Source organism: Haemaphysalis longicornis, unplaced genomic scaffold, assembly GCF_048455015.1.
Source record: "Haemaphysalis longicornis isolate Haplotype H1 unplaced genomic scaffold, Haemaphysalis longicornis Haplotype H1 scaffold_2, whole genome shotgun sequence".
Taxonomy (NCBI): domain Eukaryota; kingdom Metazoa; phylum Arthropoda; class Arachnida; order Ixodida; family Ixodidae; genus Haemaphysalis; species Haemaphysalis longicornis.
Genome location: NW_027526295.1, coordinates 195246369 through 195264879, shown reverse-complemented (window position 1 = coordinate 195264879; position 18511 = coordinate 195246369). Strand labels below are relative to the sequence as shown.

Here is an 18511-nt window from a genome sequence, read left to right as displayed (position 1 = left end):
GAATTTGCGCGGTTCGGTAATGTTCGCGAAAGAGAGATCACACACACACACACACACACACACACACACACACACACACACACACACACACACACACACACACAACTACAAAGAAAGAAAGATGCATTTATTCACAGACACCTATTTGTGTTGTCGTACTTGATTGCTAGAGCGGATCTCAGCTTTGAAATTTCGTGTCAGTACTCCTTTAAGCAGGTGCATTAGCCCTTCTCACGCCCGATTCTTGGCCAATCCCCCACGTGGGTATGTGCCATGTCAGCGGCCAGGCAGCGCGCGCCCATCTCCCCCCGTTGCCAAGGAAGACGAGGAGATTCCTGGCCAATCCCCCACGTGGGTATGTGCCATGTCAGCGGCCAGGCTGCGCGCGCCCATCTCCACGTGCGCGGACATCGCCGTTGGACGCAGGTTCAGGGTCGCTTAAGAAGTGCATTAGCACTTAAAAATCAGGCACCCCTCCGTCTAACGACGATGGTTGGTTGAACGCGAAGCTTTCTTGCGATGGATTTCTTGGTTGGCCAATCCCACACTGCGAGTATGTGCGACTCTGGAGGTACGCACCACTTTTCTAGAATACCCACAGAAACTCTCGGGTGTGCACTCCGTAGGCCTATCGTTTAGGTTTGGGGTGCACGGAGCGAATCGGTACCTGCTGCTTGGCGTTCAGTGAGCAATTTTTCGAGTGGGTTCCGGTTTGAGGTGTTAAAGGGGTCGTGAAGAGTAAATGCATTTGCCTTTGCTTAATTTGCCTACCTAAATGACATTCTGAGAAAATAAATCTCAAATATTCTCACATTTCATTGCTTCTATAATTTAGGAGACACCATCGAAATTCTCGTTTTGAGGCGAATCGCAAGCGACCATGCGCGCACCGTCGGGCGGCAGCTCAACTAAAAGTGACGTCACAGTAAGAGCGTTCTAGACCGAAACCAGTTACGCTCTTCGCGTATATTGTTCTGTACAGCTGTAAACCCGATATTTTCAAAATAATGCATCCTTTATTTGTTGCCAACATTGTTTTACCGAATTCTCTTACGAATCTTACCTTTTTGTATCAAATGGCACAACACCGCTTAAGCAAAAAAGAAGGTGCCCCGCGTGCGATTTGAACTTGCGGCCGCCGGGCCAACCTGCATTGAAGTCAGACACTTTATCCACTACACTATCTACCAAGGAAGCGCGCGTCGCAGAACAGTGTGGCATAAAAGCTGCTTCGCATTTGTAACCCAACGCTCCGTTTTTTTTTTTTTTTTCATAAATCTTAATCAACCCAGAGCTTTGACTGCCAACTTACGCTAACTTTGACCGCGAACGCTTCTGCAGTAAGCCAAAGTGTAGCATACCCAATCAACGAAACTACGTTAACAGCATTGTTTATTGGAGGAACAAGGAAGCAATCAAACTGCGTGATGGCGGACTCGGCGACTCGGCGCTGTATCACCAGTATCACTGCTTCTCGCTAGTTATTTTTGCACTTGATGAGTAAGCGATGGGTTGGTTTTAAGTTCCAACTACGCTAAGTTCCTTCTATAAATGTGTTTATTTCGTAAACTCTCATTTTAAGCTTCCGGTCATTTATCTCGTCAGGTCAGAAGTTTCACGTTCGCGCAACTCACATTACAGGCTACGTGAGGCAGACGTCGGCAAGTCTGTTCAGAAATACCGGCAAGCAGAACGACAGTTTAGACTCGTGCGAAACAGCACAAACAGTTTACAATTACCTGGTTTACTTTAAACGTGGTTGCTTCTGCCTGCGGCACTCGCCCGGCCGCGTTGTTGACTGAAAGTTCAACCTGGTTCAACCACGTTGATCAGTCGTATCAGAGATCAGACATCTCCCGTTCAGTTGCAGGGCGAGTTTCGTCATGGCACCGATGTTGTAGCTTTATCAGACCCTTTGCGAGCCCGCTCTGTGCCGACATGTTGTGCAGACGAGAGGGAACTGCGATTGGCTGCTTAGCAACACGTCACGACTGACTGCACGAGTCGAGGAGGAAAGCCTGGGTGAAACCGGGAACTGCATTTTTTTTCCCCTATTTGCCGATATCGGGCAACGAAACGGGCATGCATTGTTTGCTTATCAAGTTTCCAAAGTTATAAGTACCCACGCAACACAGTTTGTTTGAAAATCTCTTCACAACCCATTTAAAACCCCAAGATGTTACGTCCTAAACCTCGAAATGGGGAGTTAGGCCTAATTGTGGCTAACAGCCTTTCGGAACGCCGAGCAACGCCATTCTTCTCGTGACGGGTTCTTTGGTTGTCGTCCGAGTAATTCGACAATGTCAACATACGGAGCGATCGGGAGACGCGCCAGCTTCACAACTCGAGGGACCCATGTTCAATTCCGGCCACGGGAGGCGTTTTTTAGAAGCGAAGCACCTTAGGGGCTCCGGCTGTCGGCTCCTCCTGTCGTCTGATGTAATCACGGTACTACAACACCGGGACACTTGTTTTCCAACGTCTCGCGCTGATACGTAACGCGAACTAAAAGAACACACCGGGAGTCGGGACACTCGTTTTCCAACGCCTCGCTCTAGAACGTTTCATCTCCATGGGCAAAAAATCGCGCTAAAAATTCTCTAAAACGAGAGGCCGTCATATCAAAGCGACGTGGTAGCGCCATGCAAATGCTTGTGTTCTCGGGTTGGGGCGCCGCCTTGAAGGGCGGAGGAAGGACGAAAACAAGCGTGGGAATCACTCCCACAAGGGCGCAAAGCGTCCCCGCACTTCCCCAGTTGTTTTGCGTGTCGCTTTTCGCACTTTTGGGAGTGCTTCCCACGCTTGTTTTCGTTTTTCCTCCGCCCTTCAAAGCGGCGCCCCAACCCGAGAACATTTTGCATGGCGCTACCGCGACGCTTTGATATGACGGCCTCTCCTGTTAGGGAATTGATCCCCGGGACACTATTTTTCAAATGCCTCACTCTAGAACGCTTCGTGCTTCAAAGACACAACAATTTTACAGCAAGGCTGTACCCATGGTTTTATCTTCGTGGGCAAAAACGCCAAGGCGCTGAGGCCTGAGACGCGGAGCGCTCAGCATCGAAACCGCATTATGGATTAATAGGCGCCTGCAAACAATGGGACCCCTCCCCCCCCCCCACCCTCCGTGTGTTCCTGGTAAAGAATTATGTTTGGAGATTATCTTTGAAGGCTAAGCAGGACCTAGTGACACTAGCCGAGCGCAAGCGACATGCCCGCTGAGAGGCGAAGAAAAATTTCATTCCCTCCCTCTCAAAATTCCGCCTCGGACTCCGTCTCTAAATTGGGTTCAAACGCCAGGTTTTCTCCTGTGAAGCATACTTCTTAGCATGCTGCGGCGTGTGACAGGAAGGCAACTTACAGCCAGTCTGTCTCTCATGTAATTGCTTTGATTAAACACAAGAGAGGGCGCCACCACCTCAGCAAGCGCGCGATTGCTTCTCCCACCGGCGCTTCTCCAACGCCGAATCAGCAGGCACCGTGTGGAAAGAAACAGACCATCTTTAAATACACTTATACACTGTGTGCGTTCACGCTAGGGGAGAAGGCTCGGGATTTTTTTTCTTTCTCTTCACCTACGATCAGCGAAAGTTGGTTTTCCTGCATGGCGTACCGGCGTACAACGGCGCAGGAGTGGGGATAGAGCTTCACTTTAATATACGATACCCATTTCTCGCCTGAACGTTCGACAGGAGCTCGAGCACTGGCTTTGAATCTGAGCCATAGAGCCATCTGAGCCAACCCATCGTGCACGGTGCACCTCTTGGGTAACCGTATTTTGGTTGCTTGCGCACGGCCGCTCGGCCGTGGCTTGTGCGACCAAAGCGCCCAACAAGTTGCAGCGGAGAACCCGCACAAAAGTGCCGCAAAGGCGCCGGGAGTATCCGGCCTTCCTCCTTTTGGCGCTGTTTTGGAATGGGTTTTCATTTTCGTTTCTTTCTTTTCTGGTTTCGCGGTGCGTGCAGCTGGAGCCGAAGCAGCTGAAGCTACAAAGTAACTGACCGAGGCGTCAACCCAGCCGAGTCGCATAGCCGAAGCGCTCCCCGTTCGAACCATGGCCGGCAAAAACTACGTAGTCGTAAGTGTTCGAAGCATTCGCTCGTTCATTGCCGACAACGGCTTGCGCGCAACGTGTACTACGGGATATGGGGCGACCACATGCCGCTTTTGAATGAGGCGTCTGCTCGTGACAGAGCACGCCGGTGACTACGCTCGGCGGCTGTTCTCGTTCGTTCATGTCCGTTCCTATCCCCCGAACGGATGCGTTGCGAGAGACCCGGGGAGAAAACAAGCTAGCTGACGTTCCAGTTCTCTTTGTTTCGTCGTGGACGCGTTTGAACGTCCACGAAAGACACCTGCGCCGAAAAGCAGCGCACACGTGGTTTTAACCAGCGCCTCCGTTCCGCACTACCTGTGCGAGTTACCTTTCCCTGCGTAGCGTATCAGTTTGAGCCATTCTTTAAGGCAGCGCTGAGGCTGCAAAACAGTTGGTTGGCAGGGTTTTGTTAACCAGGGGCACCTCTAGCGCGCGTTATTCGACGTTTCTGGGACCACTTCAAGGGTTCGCTCTGTGGCCGTCGACAACCTGCGCGCGGCGTGGCGGCGACCACGCTGTGTTCCTACGACATATCCGCTAACAAAGCTTTTGTTTAAATACTATATTCCTGTAATTTTATAAGAACGCTGGCTAATAAAAACGTGAAACCGGTGAGACAGTTCTTCGTTCCTTGCCTCTGGTGCAACCGGCAGCCGTCAAACAGATCGAGCTTCTGTAGGTGTTTCCCCATTGTGTGCTAAAATTAAATAAGGACGACGCGCAGCGGGCTCAAAAAATTTGGATGGTGTAAATTATTCCAAATACCCTCTTTGACTAGTTTCAAGTGCAGTGTACTGATAATTCTGTACAATTGGAAGTAATATCCACCTGAGTAAAACTGACTTGGCTGCCCCACGTATTAGTTGCTAACTAAAATTGTTCGTCCTATTCGGCTCGAATCCTTAACCGCTGCCTGTCTAGAGCCGTTTGTTGAGCTGACTGAGAGTCGAATTGGGGCCAAGAACTTCGGCATGAAAAGTTGTTGAAGGTCAAATTAATTTGGGGAAAAGTTTGTAACACTAAAAGGTACCACATAAAAAGTTATAATAAAGGCAATCTAAGGAGGTGCACTTGCCATATGGCTTATGGCCACACTCTGCTGGATGTTTATATTGATTCAGTGTTTTCTCCACCTTTAAAATTTTTTTAGAAATTATTTTATCCTTAAATGTGGTGCATCTGCAAAAAGGCAGTCCAAATTTATTCGCAGCACCACTCTTACTCACAAAACGAAATTTAGTTTTTTTTTTAATCTGCACTTTTCCCCGTTTTGCCATACTTTAGCAAATGGAATTCATGAGGCCGTTTGGGCCAGCAGACACTGAACGCATCTTGTACATATTACAGATACCTGACAACTTTCCGGGTTACAGCACTGACCTCTTCTGCATTCCCAGTCACTACAAGGATGACATCGAATCTGTTTTTATCCCGTGCGGACTTGTTCAAGATCGGTGAGTATCGCCATACAAATTAAAAAGTATCCTGCATTTTGATGTGATAACATTTTTACAAACTATCCTTGTCCCCTTTCCTTCCTACAGTGTCTTGTCCGTTCGTTTGAAGCTCCCATAATTGATGCTGCGGGAGGCAGGACAGTGGGATATAATGTTCCTGATCTCTCCTGTCGGGTGCGATGTCCTCACAACCTTTAACCCTTAAAGGGGCCATACAGACAAAACACAAGTTTAATTCATTCGAAAGATTGCCTCGTTAGAATCATGCTGACACCACTTTTGACATAAACTTCGCTCAAATAAGCTGTATGGCCATGCGACCCACGAGCTTATTTCCCGCAACAGAGCCTATGATGTCATATGCGGCAGCTCTGCGATTAGCTGAGGCCGCCAAAAGCAAACACAAATTAGATAGGGCTTGCAAACTTGCCAAACGAGCTATTTGTGCTTAAATTACGGGCACATTCTTTTTATATCAGTAAGAATGGTGGGACAAACAGTGTAAGTTACGAAAGGGCACGTAAACATAGAAGTACCGATGCGTACTGCTGTTGGTACTGCGCACACTATGCTTGTTTTAGCTGCACAGCTAAAACAAGCATAGTGCACCCTTTTTCGTTCGGTTGTTTCATGTCTTATGTCTCTATGCAGAGAATTCTGATAGTACAAGCTGCACAGCCTGTACTTTGGATTGACTCAGGCGACACTGGCCGATTGACGTAAGCCAGTGGGAACATACTGGCCGATTGACGTCTTACGGGAACATACTTGTCGAGCGAACACCATGTTTCATGAAACGTTTCTACCTTCACAAAAAACAAGCCAAGCACAAATACGGTCAAAAACTTGCGTTGAATAATTTCTGAGTGAATAAAGTATCGTTTGCTTCCAGACAAGTGCTGGGGGCACTATAAAACACAATTATTCAAATAAAACAAACTTGTGGCCCCTTTAAGTTTTGCTACTTAAATCACCCATTTCTGAGCTTCGAATGGTTCTCAGAATACTTGTGGGCTGTAAGTGTTCGCATAAGTAACGTTTCTGTGTCCTGTGACTTTTGTGGCCCATGCAGGATAGAGCGTATGGCCAAGGACATAGTGGCACACTTCAATGGCAAACCCTTCCGGGCACTGTGCGTGCTCAAGGGCGGCTACCGCTTCTTCGCCGATATGCTCGACAAAATGCGCCAGCACTACCACTTCAACCCCAACTCCACCCCCTTCTCCACGGACTTCATACGGGTCAAGAGCTACGTGGTGAGTCAAAGTTGTATTGCAGTCATGAGAGCAAAAGTCGAGGACCTGAATATGACTTCACTGTACCACTTCCCAATACCTTCAACTACACGCCAGCCTACCCCGTAAAAAGGGAGAAAAACAACGAAAGAGGCACGGTGGTTGGACCCCACAAGCTAGCAATGTAATAGCAGAAAGCACTGAGAGTGGTGTGAAGACTACATGCTGCTCAGTGTCATATTTGCATCGTCTTTTTATATTGTCAAGCTGTCATCAGGGTTCAGTACTTCGTGCAAAGCACCAAAATAGCAGCAAATCATTTTTGTCAGGTGCACGCTCAGTACTGCAGCCGCTTTGCACCGAGCTTAACTGTTTTCTCACCACACTGTGTGTGACATGTACACAAAATTTCAGCCTGTGCATGCCTGTAGTGCTTACCATTTGAAACTCATGTTCTTTATATATACCGTTCCGTTGTAATAGTTTCTAAAAATAGCCCAGGTGATTTTTTTTCACTTGGCTTTGTATAGGTGGTATTCATTGGAAAATTTAGCTGTCAATTACTTTGCTTGGCAACACTAGACACGGTCACGGACATGGCCACTGCACCACAGACATGGCGCGGCTTGTCCCACTGCGCCCGCACGCCGAAGAAAAAAAACCACCGACGTGCGTCATCTGCTGCGTTTAACCCCATTCTCAACGGTCGTGTCAACAGAGACGTTATTAAATACACTCACACTGGACTCGAGGCATTACATTGCATTCGGTGGGGTAGAGTTTGGAACATCCAACACAAATCGTATGCTTAGCACGGACAAGCACCGCCATCCCGCGAAGCCCGACATAACGAGTGATGGCGCACTCACATGGTTGCCTGCATGCGTGCCTCGCCAGTGAATACAGGCTATGTAGTACAGGCATGCAGGCCAGGGCAGTGTTATTGATGGCCCACAAGTGTTTCCCTTAGCATTGTTTGCCGATACGGATGGTGACGCACGTGTTTGGCTGCTGCGAGTCCTTTTCCGATGTCTTTTTATTTTTGTCTTTCCCACAGGGTGACAAGTCTTCCGGGGAAGTCACTGTTATGGGTTTGGACTGCATGCAAGCACTCAAAGGCCAGGTAGTAACTCTGCAAGGAATATTGCGTTGTGTACTTAATGCTGTCAACATTGAGTCTTACTTGAAAATGTATGAAGGGCTTACGGCCATTCAGCAAAAGTATCAAATGTACTCTGAGCAATAGAATTTCTTCTTGCACGAGAAGCTAGGACAAATACGTGCCTGTGTCGTTTTTTTTTATGCACTTGAAGACATGCTTGGGTAACAGTAGCACATTTTTAATCTCTAAAGAGGGGGTTTCCTTTTGCCCTCCTGATTTTTTTTCCACTTTATTTGCAGTTTCTGTTTACATTTAAGCTGCGTCCCCTTTGGAGGTTAGAGGGGCTGTGAAGTAAGTTCTAAACAAGGTTGAATTGCCGTACCAGATCACAGTCTAGAATGCACTGACTATGTTTTCCTGTTTCTTCCGGTCGATTTAAATGCAATCTTAATGGTACAAGCGCATTGCAGGCCGCCTCCCTCGCACAATCCTCCTGTACATTTGCTGACATTGGCTGTGACCAGCGGCATAAATCATAGGTGGTCAGGGGGATCCTATAACCACGTTGCACGAATGCAGAGGCCCTCTTCAAAGCGAAACTATGGTACGCTCAAAGCAAGCCTTCAAAGGGTACAAGCACCAAAATAGGATGTTTGAAAAGAGGCACATTCACTTCACGACTGTGCCAAGATGCAGCAGGCGTCTTGGCCAAGGTACAGCAGGCTACTTGCGAGGTGTCATGTAAGGGCCGTTCACTGCTTTTTTTTTTTCTTTCTTTTTGTTAAAATACAAACAAAACAAATTGCAGACACTGAACAAGTATGAAAAAGTATTTGACGTCTCAGAACTGCTTACGCGTTGCTTGTTCCTGTTGTTGTAGGCAAGCACCAAAAAAAAAGAATGTATGATGGTCAGTGTTAGGAACATCCTCAAATGCTACAAGCCTTCAATGGACTTCTCTGAATACCTTCTGAACATTTTTTTTTTCTCTCCCTCGGGTGTTTCACGTCGTATGTCTCCATGCAGAGAATTCTGATTGTGGAAGACATCATTGACACTGGCAAGACAATGGCTGCTCTATTGGAGTATCTCAAAGGTTTCCAGACTGAAGAGATCAAAGTTGCCAGGTGAGAACGCCGGTGAAATTGCAAACTTCCAATGCATTTTTGTTTGGTGCACCATCAAACAAAGAGCAGATGAGAAAGAAAAGAATTCTTCGGTAGGGTTCAAAGAGAGATCACTTTTCATGTTATCAGGTGTGGTGCACAATTTGCTTTCAATGGGGCTTCCAACATAACGTGAAATGTCGAGGTTGAAGTTCATAAATGAACGTAAAAAAAAGGGGGGGCCATTGTCATTATTAAAAAGATTGACAATCTGTGCCAGCCTGATTTTTCAGTCTCCTTTGGTTCATTGTATCCTTACCAGTGCAACAGCTGTTACAGATGAAGTTGGGTTGCACGGCTTGAAGAAAGATTTTGAGCGCACGCAGGTAGCTTAAAAATAACCTTGGTTGAACCTGACATCTTTGTTTGAAAGTGGCTGATGGGTGTTGTTGTTTTGTTTTGTTTTGTTTTCGATATGTACAAATGTTTTATTAAGACCCAGCCTCTGAAAGTCTTTTCACATCTTTTTACACATCAGTAACCTGCCGTCTAGATCGCCGTTTCCCAAATTCCTATTTGGGAGCTCAAAGGGATACAGGAGAGGGTTGTGCATTAATTGTCTCTGCACTGTGTTGAGTTAAAAGCTTAGTACTGTGTTGAGTTAAAAGCTTAGTTTAAAATTTTCTCTTTTTATTTTAGTGAAATTATCTGAACACAATCTCAATTACAATGTATTTGACAAACATCTCTACGAAACGGCAGTTTCCTTCTCACTACCCTCCTTGCACCATTTGGCAATATACGTTTGCGCATTTTCATATCCCACATAAGGCTAGGCTAAACAAAAACATGAAAGGTAGCGACCGTTACATAGGATGGTGCTAAATTTGAGATGTCTAACTGTACCTGTGGCTAGAATGCACCGCAGTAGTTATTCAATCCCAAAGTATGCGCCAACGTAATTTCCATTCATCAGTGGCTTCTGATGCGTATTTTGTTTTTAAAGGCACAGCAGAAACTCCCTCTGTCCCCAGCCAAAGGTAACATAAAATCTCGAGGATTTAGACGTGTGGAGTAAGGCTCTACCCTTATCTATGTAAGGAAATAAGCAACCTTCTTAGTTTTTAAATGTACAATGCAGCCACAAGTGAGAGTGCAACTAATTCACATCAGAGGCATTTAGTTTAGCAGAGTTATCTGTTAAGCTGTGAATGAAAAGCTCTGAAATCATTTATGCCGGTGCATGCACTAAATAAACTGCAGGCATTAGTGTGCTTATCACTTCTGTTAGTAATGCAGTGAGTCTAACTAATGGTTCAAGTAAACAAAAACTGCTGCTTTCTTGGAACACACGCACAATTAAAAAAGGAAATTCTTTCAAAGCAAGACTAAAGCATGAAAACGTATGCGAGTACCAAAATTGCCGTGCTGAGAATACAAATACTATACAATTCTCAAGGGGCTGTTTAATAATGCACAAATGTGCACACTGCACAGAAATGGACTTTGCTGCTGTGTAAATTTTGGGCACTGCAATTTGGCATGTTACGAAGAGTCAATGATGAAAATTTAGACATTTTTCTGAATAGAACAGTAAGGTAGGGCCATGTACAGTGTGTTACAGTACGTTAGAGCTGTGTATGTGAACTTAGGATTGTAATGTAAAGAAGATATTGTGTTGGATCCTGTGGTTCTAACCTCTTTTAATCTTTCTCTCCATATGCTTCCTTTCAGTCTATTCGTCAAGAGGAACCCTGCAAGCTCAAACTACAAGCCAGATTGTGAGTTGAAATGTCACAAATAGCCTGTACAGGTTCGACTTGAAGGTCTCATTTTGATGTGAAAAATTTCATGGGAATATTAGCGGTGGCGTTCTTTTGTGGGCACAGCCAAGGGAATCAAACTACCAGGGGCGTCTTTCCTTTTTCTCTCTTTTTTTTTTAACTCTTATTTTGAATTCTTTCCTCCATCTCTCCTTACCATGTCTCAAACTGACTCTCCTTATCACGCATTTGAACGAACGAGTTTAGATGCATCTGAAATTATGTTCTTGCACTCCGACGGTGTTGCAGAATACAAATATCCTCAATGTAGAGATTGTGACAGGAAAAAATAAAGTGAAACAGTGCGAAAAGTTCGTATGGAATTTTATGTTACTTTAGTGTGCCTTGATATTAAAGGAGCCACGAAGACAAAACACAACTTTGGTTCATTCAAAAAACGGCCTCATTGGAATCATACTGACACCAGCTTTAACGTGAACTTCGCTCAAATAAGCTATATAATTAGGAAAAAAGGGAATGGCCATGCGACCTACTCGCTCATTTCCCGTAACAGAACCTATGATGTCATACCAGCCTGCTCTGCGATTGGCGGAGGCCAGCAAAAGCAAATGCAATTTAGGCAAAGCTTATAAGCTTGCAGAACGAGATATTTGTGCTTAAATTTAGGGCCCATTCCTTTTACAGCAATAAAAATGGTGGGACAAACAGTGAAAGTTACGAAAGCACAGTAAACATAGAAGTACTGATGCGTACTGCTGTTGGTACTGCGCGCACTATGCTAGGTTTTGCTGCACAGCACTGCGGGGCTTTGGGGTTGTCTCAGACGACACTGGCCGACTGACGCAAGCAACGGTGTCTTACGTGACCATATTTGTCGAGCGAGCACTATGTTTCACGAGATGATTATTTTCCCCCAGAACAAAAACAAGCCAGGTTGAAATACGGCTTGCCACGGTATGGTGGCGCAATATAGGTTCAGTAACGTAAACAAACGCGCGAACGCCGCCGTAGGGTACCTCGATGCCAGCACCGCCGCAGTTGAGTCAACGTGCTCAAAGCATTGTTCTTTTTGTTTCCCACGAGACGCAGCGACGCGAAACCAATAAGATGATTCAAACTTCGCCAGTAAACCGCGTTGCGGCGATAATTTTAGTGCAGTTTTAATACAATGACTTGCTTTGGCGGTGAGCGAGTGACCCAAAATGGCGGTGGTAGTGGATACCTGTCTCCACCCTCTACGGCGGACGCGTGAATGAAGGCATCCTAGGCTGCAAAGCGGGCAGTTCCCGTGAAGTCATTGCAGACCACAAAAACGCACGATTTAGTGGGAAAATCAAATTTCAACCGAAATTAATTTCTCAGTGAATAAAGCATCGTTTGTATCCGGACAAGCGCTTGGGCACTATAAAACATGAAATCTTTCGAATAAAACAAACTTGTATTTTGTCTTCATGGTTCCTTTAAGCAGTGTCAGGAGAATAAACTTTCTTTATTCAGAAAAAAAAAACAAAATGAAGAAAGTTTATTCTTTGACACTGCTTAGATATCAAGGCACACTAAAACACGGTCAAGTCCACAGGCCCTTCGATTGCATGATGCGAAAAACAGTTTAATCAGGTGCATGCTAAATGTCTGTTATTAAATCGCATTTATTTTCACACCTTAGATTGTGGTTTTGAGCTACCCGACAAGTTCGTCGTTGGCTATGCCCTGGACTACAACGACCACTTCCGCGACCTAAGCGTATGTACTATCCATGAGGGCTGTAAGTTTGGTCTTTGGCTCATATGGCGGCTGTGGTCAAATATTAGACCTAGGTGGCTGGATCCTGTGCTGTTGTATTGGGGAGCCTTTCGAGTATTGTCGCATATATGTCTAGTGTAACACCGCAAGTATCCAGGAGAGTTATTTTCTGTTGGACAAGGCAGCATTCCAAACCAGTGTATGATGATGAACCGTGTGGGTAGGCTTGCGTACGCTTTTGTGCAAAGGTTACACGTGTTCACTGTTTTTTCACAACTGCATTGTGTTGTGGGAAAGCCAACCCAAGGAAAAAGCACATCTGCCGTGCGTTGAACGCAACTTTTATTCTTGTTATTCACAATACTCGAATATTTGAAAAACATTAGACACCGGGAAGAAAAAAAGGTGCACCATACATTTGAATTGAATAGCAAACAGTATTTCTGAAGTGTAAGAACATTCACACATTTATAGCTTGCCTCCTTTCCCTCCCCAGTGGTAAATGTTAAAAAATCATGCACCCCTCCATCGTACAATCACGATAGTTGAACGCAAAGCTTTCTCGTGAGGGATTCCTTGCTTGTCAGAAGGTTTGCACTTTGACTCGGTGAACTGTGGCTTTGACTCGCAGGCAGTTTAAACTTTTGATCGCAGCGGCTTTGACTTTGACCCTTCACCATTTGATTTCGCACAAAGAAAGCTTCGTGTTCAACCATCGTCTTCGTTAGATGGAGGGGTGCATGATTTTCCTGTCTAATTTAGCATGTCCATGCACCCCTCTCCAAATCCAAATTGCTTCGACCATGCTGGAATGGCGCGATTGGACAGGTGTCTGCCATAGAGTTTCTTACAGTATACACTAGAGAGGAATCTGGCGCTAGCGTCTATGCGGCTCACATCAAGGTCGTCTGTGTCGTCATGGGCCGCCATTATACATCGCGCTCGCCTTAGTTTCATCATTGGCTTGGATTGAAACATTTTAGTGACCGCAAATTTAAACAAAGTGCCACAAAAGTGCGAAGAATAGTGTGCACTTATGTAAGTGGAAAATCAAAACAGGCTGTTTTAAAACTAAGGAAAAAGGAAGTAAAGCGTATTTTTGCCGGAACGGTTGTGCCTGCTATTCCGCAGGCCAATGTTGTAGTTACGAACAATGTTAATATTTGGGGGGAACTCATTAGAGACTCTGATTTTATTAATTTTACCATTATTTCAAATAATAAGTTGTTTGAAGAGTTTGGAAAGTTTTTTGAGCGTGCCTATGAAAACGTTCCCTTCGTGGTGAACCGGTGCACCGATCGCCAGCTAGTTTAACAAGAAAAAAGAAAACGTGGCGTTCAACAGAGGTGGACGATGACAAGATACAAGCGCCCGTATTTGCCGTATCTTGTCTTCGTCAAGTATGTTTTGTTTCTTCTTTTCGTCGGCTACAAATTTCTCGGCGGGATATTACCCGCTCAGTCATATGTCCTTCGACTGCGGCATGAGCAGCGTCAGGTGCGATCACGCATTGCCTGTTGTTTCACTGAACACGGCTACCACAAAAACGAGAGGATTTCGGCTTCCTTGTAGCTCGTAAACGTGTTAATGCATAGTGAAGAAAGCAAATCCCAAAAACCGCTTAAGAATCCAATTGTCATGCCAAGCCCAAGCCAAAAAGGAGGTCTTCCCATGAACCCCCATGACGACATGGCTTACGAGGCGCAGTTTCCTCTCTAGTATACTTACTAAGAAACTCTATGATGTCTGCTTCATCACGTGAGAAACCCGGGTTTAATTCCGGCCACGGGAAGTGTGTTTTTCTTTCACTTCACCCACGATCATCATCATCGAAAGAGAAAGTTGGCTTTCCTGCAGTGTGTTTTTGACGCGACATACGCCGTCAGTTGGACATAGAAAGCTTCGCTTTAAAAGGCAGGCACTGTACGAACCAGGCATTACGGAACATGCAGTGCACTTCATTGCATTTGTATCTTTCAGTCTTGCGCGATGGGGCAACTAGAAAATAATCCCAGTTGAAAAACAAAAAAAAGAAAAACTTCGAGCTCAGGGATCCACATCTCACCTAGCAAAAAATTCCCCGCATTTCCCCGAGGGGAAGAATCTGAAAGTGCGAATGCACGAGTTGAATTTGCGCGGTTCGGTAATGTTCGCGAAAGAGTGATCACACACACACACACAACTACAAAGAAAGAAAGATGCATTTATTCACAAACACCTATTTGTGTTGTCGTTGTACTTGATTGCTAGAGCGGATCTCAGCTTTGAAATTTCGTGTCAGTACTCCTTTAAGCGGGTGCATTAGCCCTTCTCACGCCCGATTCCTGGCCAATCCCCCACGTGGGTATGTGCCATGCACAGACACCTATTTGTGTTGTCGTTGTACTTGATTGCTAGAGCGGATCTCAGCTTTGAAATTTCGTGTCAGTACTCCTTTAAGCGGGTGCATTAGCCCTTCTCACGCCCGATTCCTGGCCAGTCCCCCACGTGGGTATGTGCCATGTCAGCGGCCAGGCAGCGCGCGCCCATCTCCCCCCGTTGCCAAGGAAGACGAGGTGATTCCTGGCCGATCCCCCACGTGGGTATGTGCCATGTCAGCGGCCAGGCAGCGCGCGCCCATCTCCCCCCGTTGCCAAGGAAGACGAGGAGCGCACGCACCCGCAGCTGTTGCTATGCGGACGGCGGCGGAATGCGGACGGCGGCGGAATGCGGACGGCGGCGGACGCTTCAGGCTCGCTTAAGAAGTGCATTCGCACTTAAAAAGTGGTACACCCCTTGGTGGGGGGCAGAATATCGATTTGTGTCGTCATTTGCTTTTTGGAATCTGAAAGGCACCTTGCAGTGTTATGTTTACCGTGATACACCAGAAAATGCCTTTGTTGAGTGCTCGTCGAACATTCAAATGTTTTCTGACAGACGTACTACAAAAAAAAAAAAAAAAAAAAAACAAGAGCTACCGTATTTTCCGGTATAGGTCGCACCTCCCTCAAAACGGCAGTTTTTCTGAAAAAAAAAATGTATATAAGTCGCACCGGTGTATAAGTTTACAAAACGCACTTGTTAATCAGGTAAACCCGTAGAGGATCAGTTCGTTAGAAAGTTCAGCGAAAGTACATGGTTGCGGCGGCCGCCGCCTCTGAACGCATCCCCCGGTAAGCAGTGCTAGAAATGCATTTACCGTCCAAAGTCTATACAGAACTAACTTCTCAAAAATGGTTTATTGATACACACAGATGGCATGTACTTACAGACAGCTTTTTGTCAAAACCATCGAAGCCTTCTTCCTCCGACTTGCTAACAGATAATTCATTCATTTAGACCATATAGCTGTGTATCTTAACGTGCGCTGACATCACGCAGCACACAGGCACCTTTTCGAGCGTGGACCACGTGCAGCCGCCGTGTACCAAATTAATTCCATACATAAGTCGCAACAGTTGATAAGACGCGCCAGCAAAAACTTCAGAAAAAAACTGCGACTTATACACCGGAACATACGGTATTAACTAAGGAGCACTGTCTACTAGGTTTTCGTACTGGCCGTTGCAAAGGTTATCGTAGAATTGTGCTATTGAATGCTCCCAAAGCTCTCTTTTAGTGGCCTAAAACGTAAAGGCAGTGAATCTTGTGGGGGCACTGTGAAACCTGTACTCCAGCATCACACTTGAAGAGAATCATGGCATTGTGCTTTTTCAGTTTTAAAGCAAAATATGCATTCAATTCATAACTTGAGTCTGACAGAAGGTTCCAATAGGAGGTCCGTATTCGTACCCACATATTAGTAGAAATTAAGAAGAAGAAATGGATGTGGGCAGGGCATGTAATGCAAAGGCAAGATAACCGTTGGTCATTAAGGGTAACAGAGTGGATCCCTAGAGAAGGCAAGCGTGGCAGGGGGCGGCAAAAAGTTAGATGGGCACAGATGAGATCAAGAAGTTTGCGGGGATAAATTGGTCGCAGTTAGCGCAGGACCAGGATAAGTGGAGGTTAATGAAAGAGGCCTTTGCCCTGCAGTGGGCGTAGACAGGCTGCTGCTGATGATAATGATTCGTACCCGTACCCGCCGCTGTGGCTCAGTGGCTATGGCGTTGCGCTGCTGAGCACAAGGTCGTGGGTTCAATTCCCGGCCGCGGCGGCTGCTTTTCTGATTGAAATGAAAGGCAAAGACGCCCGTGTGTACGAGGTTTCGGCGTACGTTAAAGATCCCCAGGTGGTCAAAATTAATCCGGAGCCCTCCACTATGGCGCGCCTCATCGCCTGCGTTGCGTCGGCGCATTAAACCCTACAATCAATCAATCAATTCGTACCCACAAGAAATTAATTCTGACCGGATAAGGACACCCACCCCAACAGAATTTTGGCATCAGTGGTAGAGAAATCCTTCCTTCCTTTCTTTAGCTTTCTTTCTTTCTATTCATGAAGTAAAGTGCTTTTAGAAGTACTCATCCAATCTTCAAATTTTCGTGCACGCATTGCATGCAGGAAAATCCTTCGTGCAGATCTGAAAGATCAACTGTTTTTCCCTGTTCTAAAGACATGAGCATGGGATATATCCCATGCTCCTGTGCTTTTCCAAGTCAAGAACTGTAATCACTCTGCCACATTTTTCTGCTGTTAAAGAGGCGCAGCTACGGGTTTTCCTTGACCCAGCATGAGGTCCAGCAACTTAAAGAAAAGCTCTTCAAATTTTGTTGCATTTGGAAACAGCAATGACAGACAAAAAACAGCAAAAACCGTGTTATGTATTTTGGGGATTGGCCAAAAACGAGGCCAATCTGTTGCTTGACAGTTTTGGAGGGTAATCTTTATTCCACTTGCCATGAATGCTAAAAAAGGCCAGTGGCCGTTGTTCTTTTTATAAAGACTTTAGCTGCCCTTTCTCTAACAAAACATCTTTATGCGTAGTGATAAGCATAAGTAAGAAACAAATCTTGAAAGGCGAAACACTGCCATCTGCTGTGCTCAAATGTTGGAGCCTTGCTATTTCTTCACCTATATGCTCACTTTTTCTTTTTTTTTTTTCAGCATGTGTGCATCATCAGCAGTGAAGGAAAGAAGAAATACGCAGCTTCAAAGTTCTGACAGAAGCAGCTGAAATTCCTAGGGCATGATTCCTGTCGTTTGTATACGTATATGAGCAGGCACATTACTTTTTGCAGATCTGATGAGGCACTATGGACAATGTACGAATATTCCAAAACAAGGAGGCCTTTTTGGATGCCTAAGAAATGAACTTGTTCCAGCCACGTTGCATTTTTTTTTTTTTTTTTATACTAACACCCAAGTGCTAACTTGATGAAGGCGCTCCAAAAAGAGGTGGCCTTTATAGATGTTTAACATTGGCTCCTGTTCGAGTCTCGTGGCATTGTTATTTTACACTTGCCAAAGCAGGTGTGGTGAATGCAGTGTACTATAGTACTTTAGAAATGAGAGGCCTTAATTGATGCCTACAGTATGAACTTGTCCCGGTTCCGTTGCATTTTTTATTTTACCCTGTTGTTAATGTTACTCGGTTCCAATTGCGTGATCTGCACAGTAGTGCGCATTACATGCCAGACATTCAGTGAGAACATTGAGAATGGAAGTGTAGGCAGTTAACTTCTTTGTACATCACGCGTATTAATGATCCGGTGATAAAAATTGCTGCAGCTTTGATCTGTTAAGATACTTAAATTGTGTTTTGCTTACAGGTTGTGTTAACATGCTGCATTGTTTGCTTCATGTGGCAAGCAGCACAGTGAGATTTGCTGCCTGATATGTTACCCAGATATATATATATATATGTATATATACTTATTTTCATGCAGTTATACATACATGTACGTATACTTATTTTTCTAAGTAAACAAGTTTGACACTGATGGTTGTTTTTGTGTGTGTGTGTGTTTTTTTTTGCCTGTTCGATGCTGGCATGGTCCACTGCAGCCACAGATGCCACAGTTTCGAATCCACAAGAAAAGCTATCACTGTATAAAAATAGTGGAAGGC

At 45.4% G+C, this 18511-nt stretch overlaps 1 protein-coding gene across 1 annotated transcript; it reads left to right on the top strand.

Moving 5' to 3' along the window:
• Positions 1-3909: 3909 nt before the first annotated feature.
• On the top strand, positions 3910-17796 carry LOC144169739 (hypoxanthine-guanine phosphoribosyltransferase-like). The gene is made up of 8 exons (XM_077699063.1): positions 3910-4078; positions 5444-5550; positions 6626-6809; positions 7846-7911; positions 8917-9017; positions 10731-10777; positions 12447-12523; positions 17549-17796. Exons 1-8 carry the CDS (start codon positions 4055-4057, stop codon positions 17603-17605), a joined length of 663 nt encoding a protein of 220 aa, XP_077555189.1. The 5' UTR covers positions 3910-4054; the 3' UTR covers positions 17606-17796.
• The last annotated feature ends 715 nt before the right edge of the window (positions 17797-18511 follow it).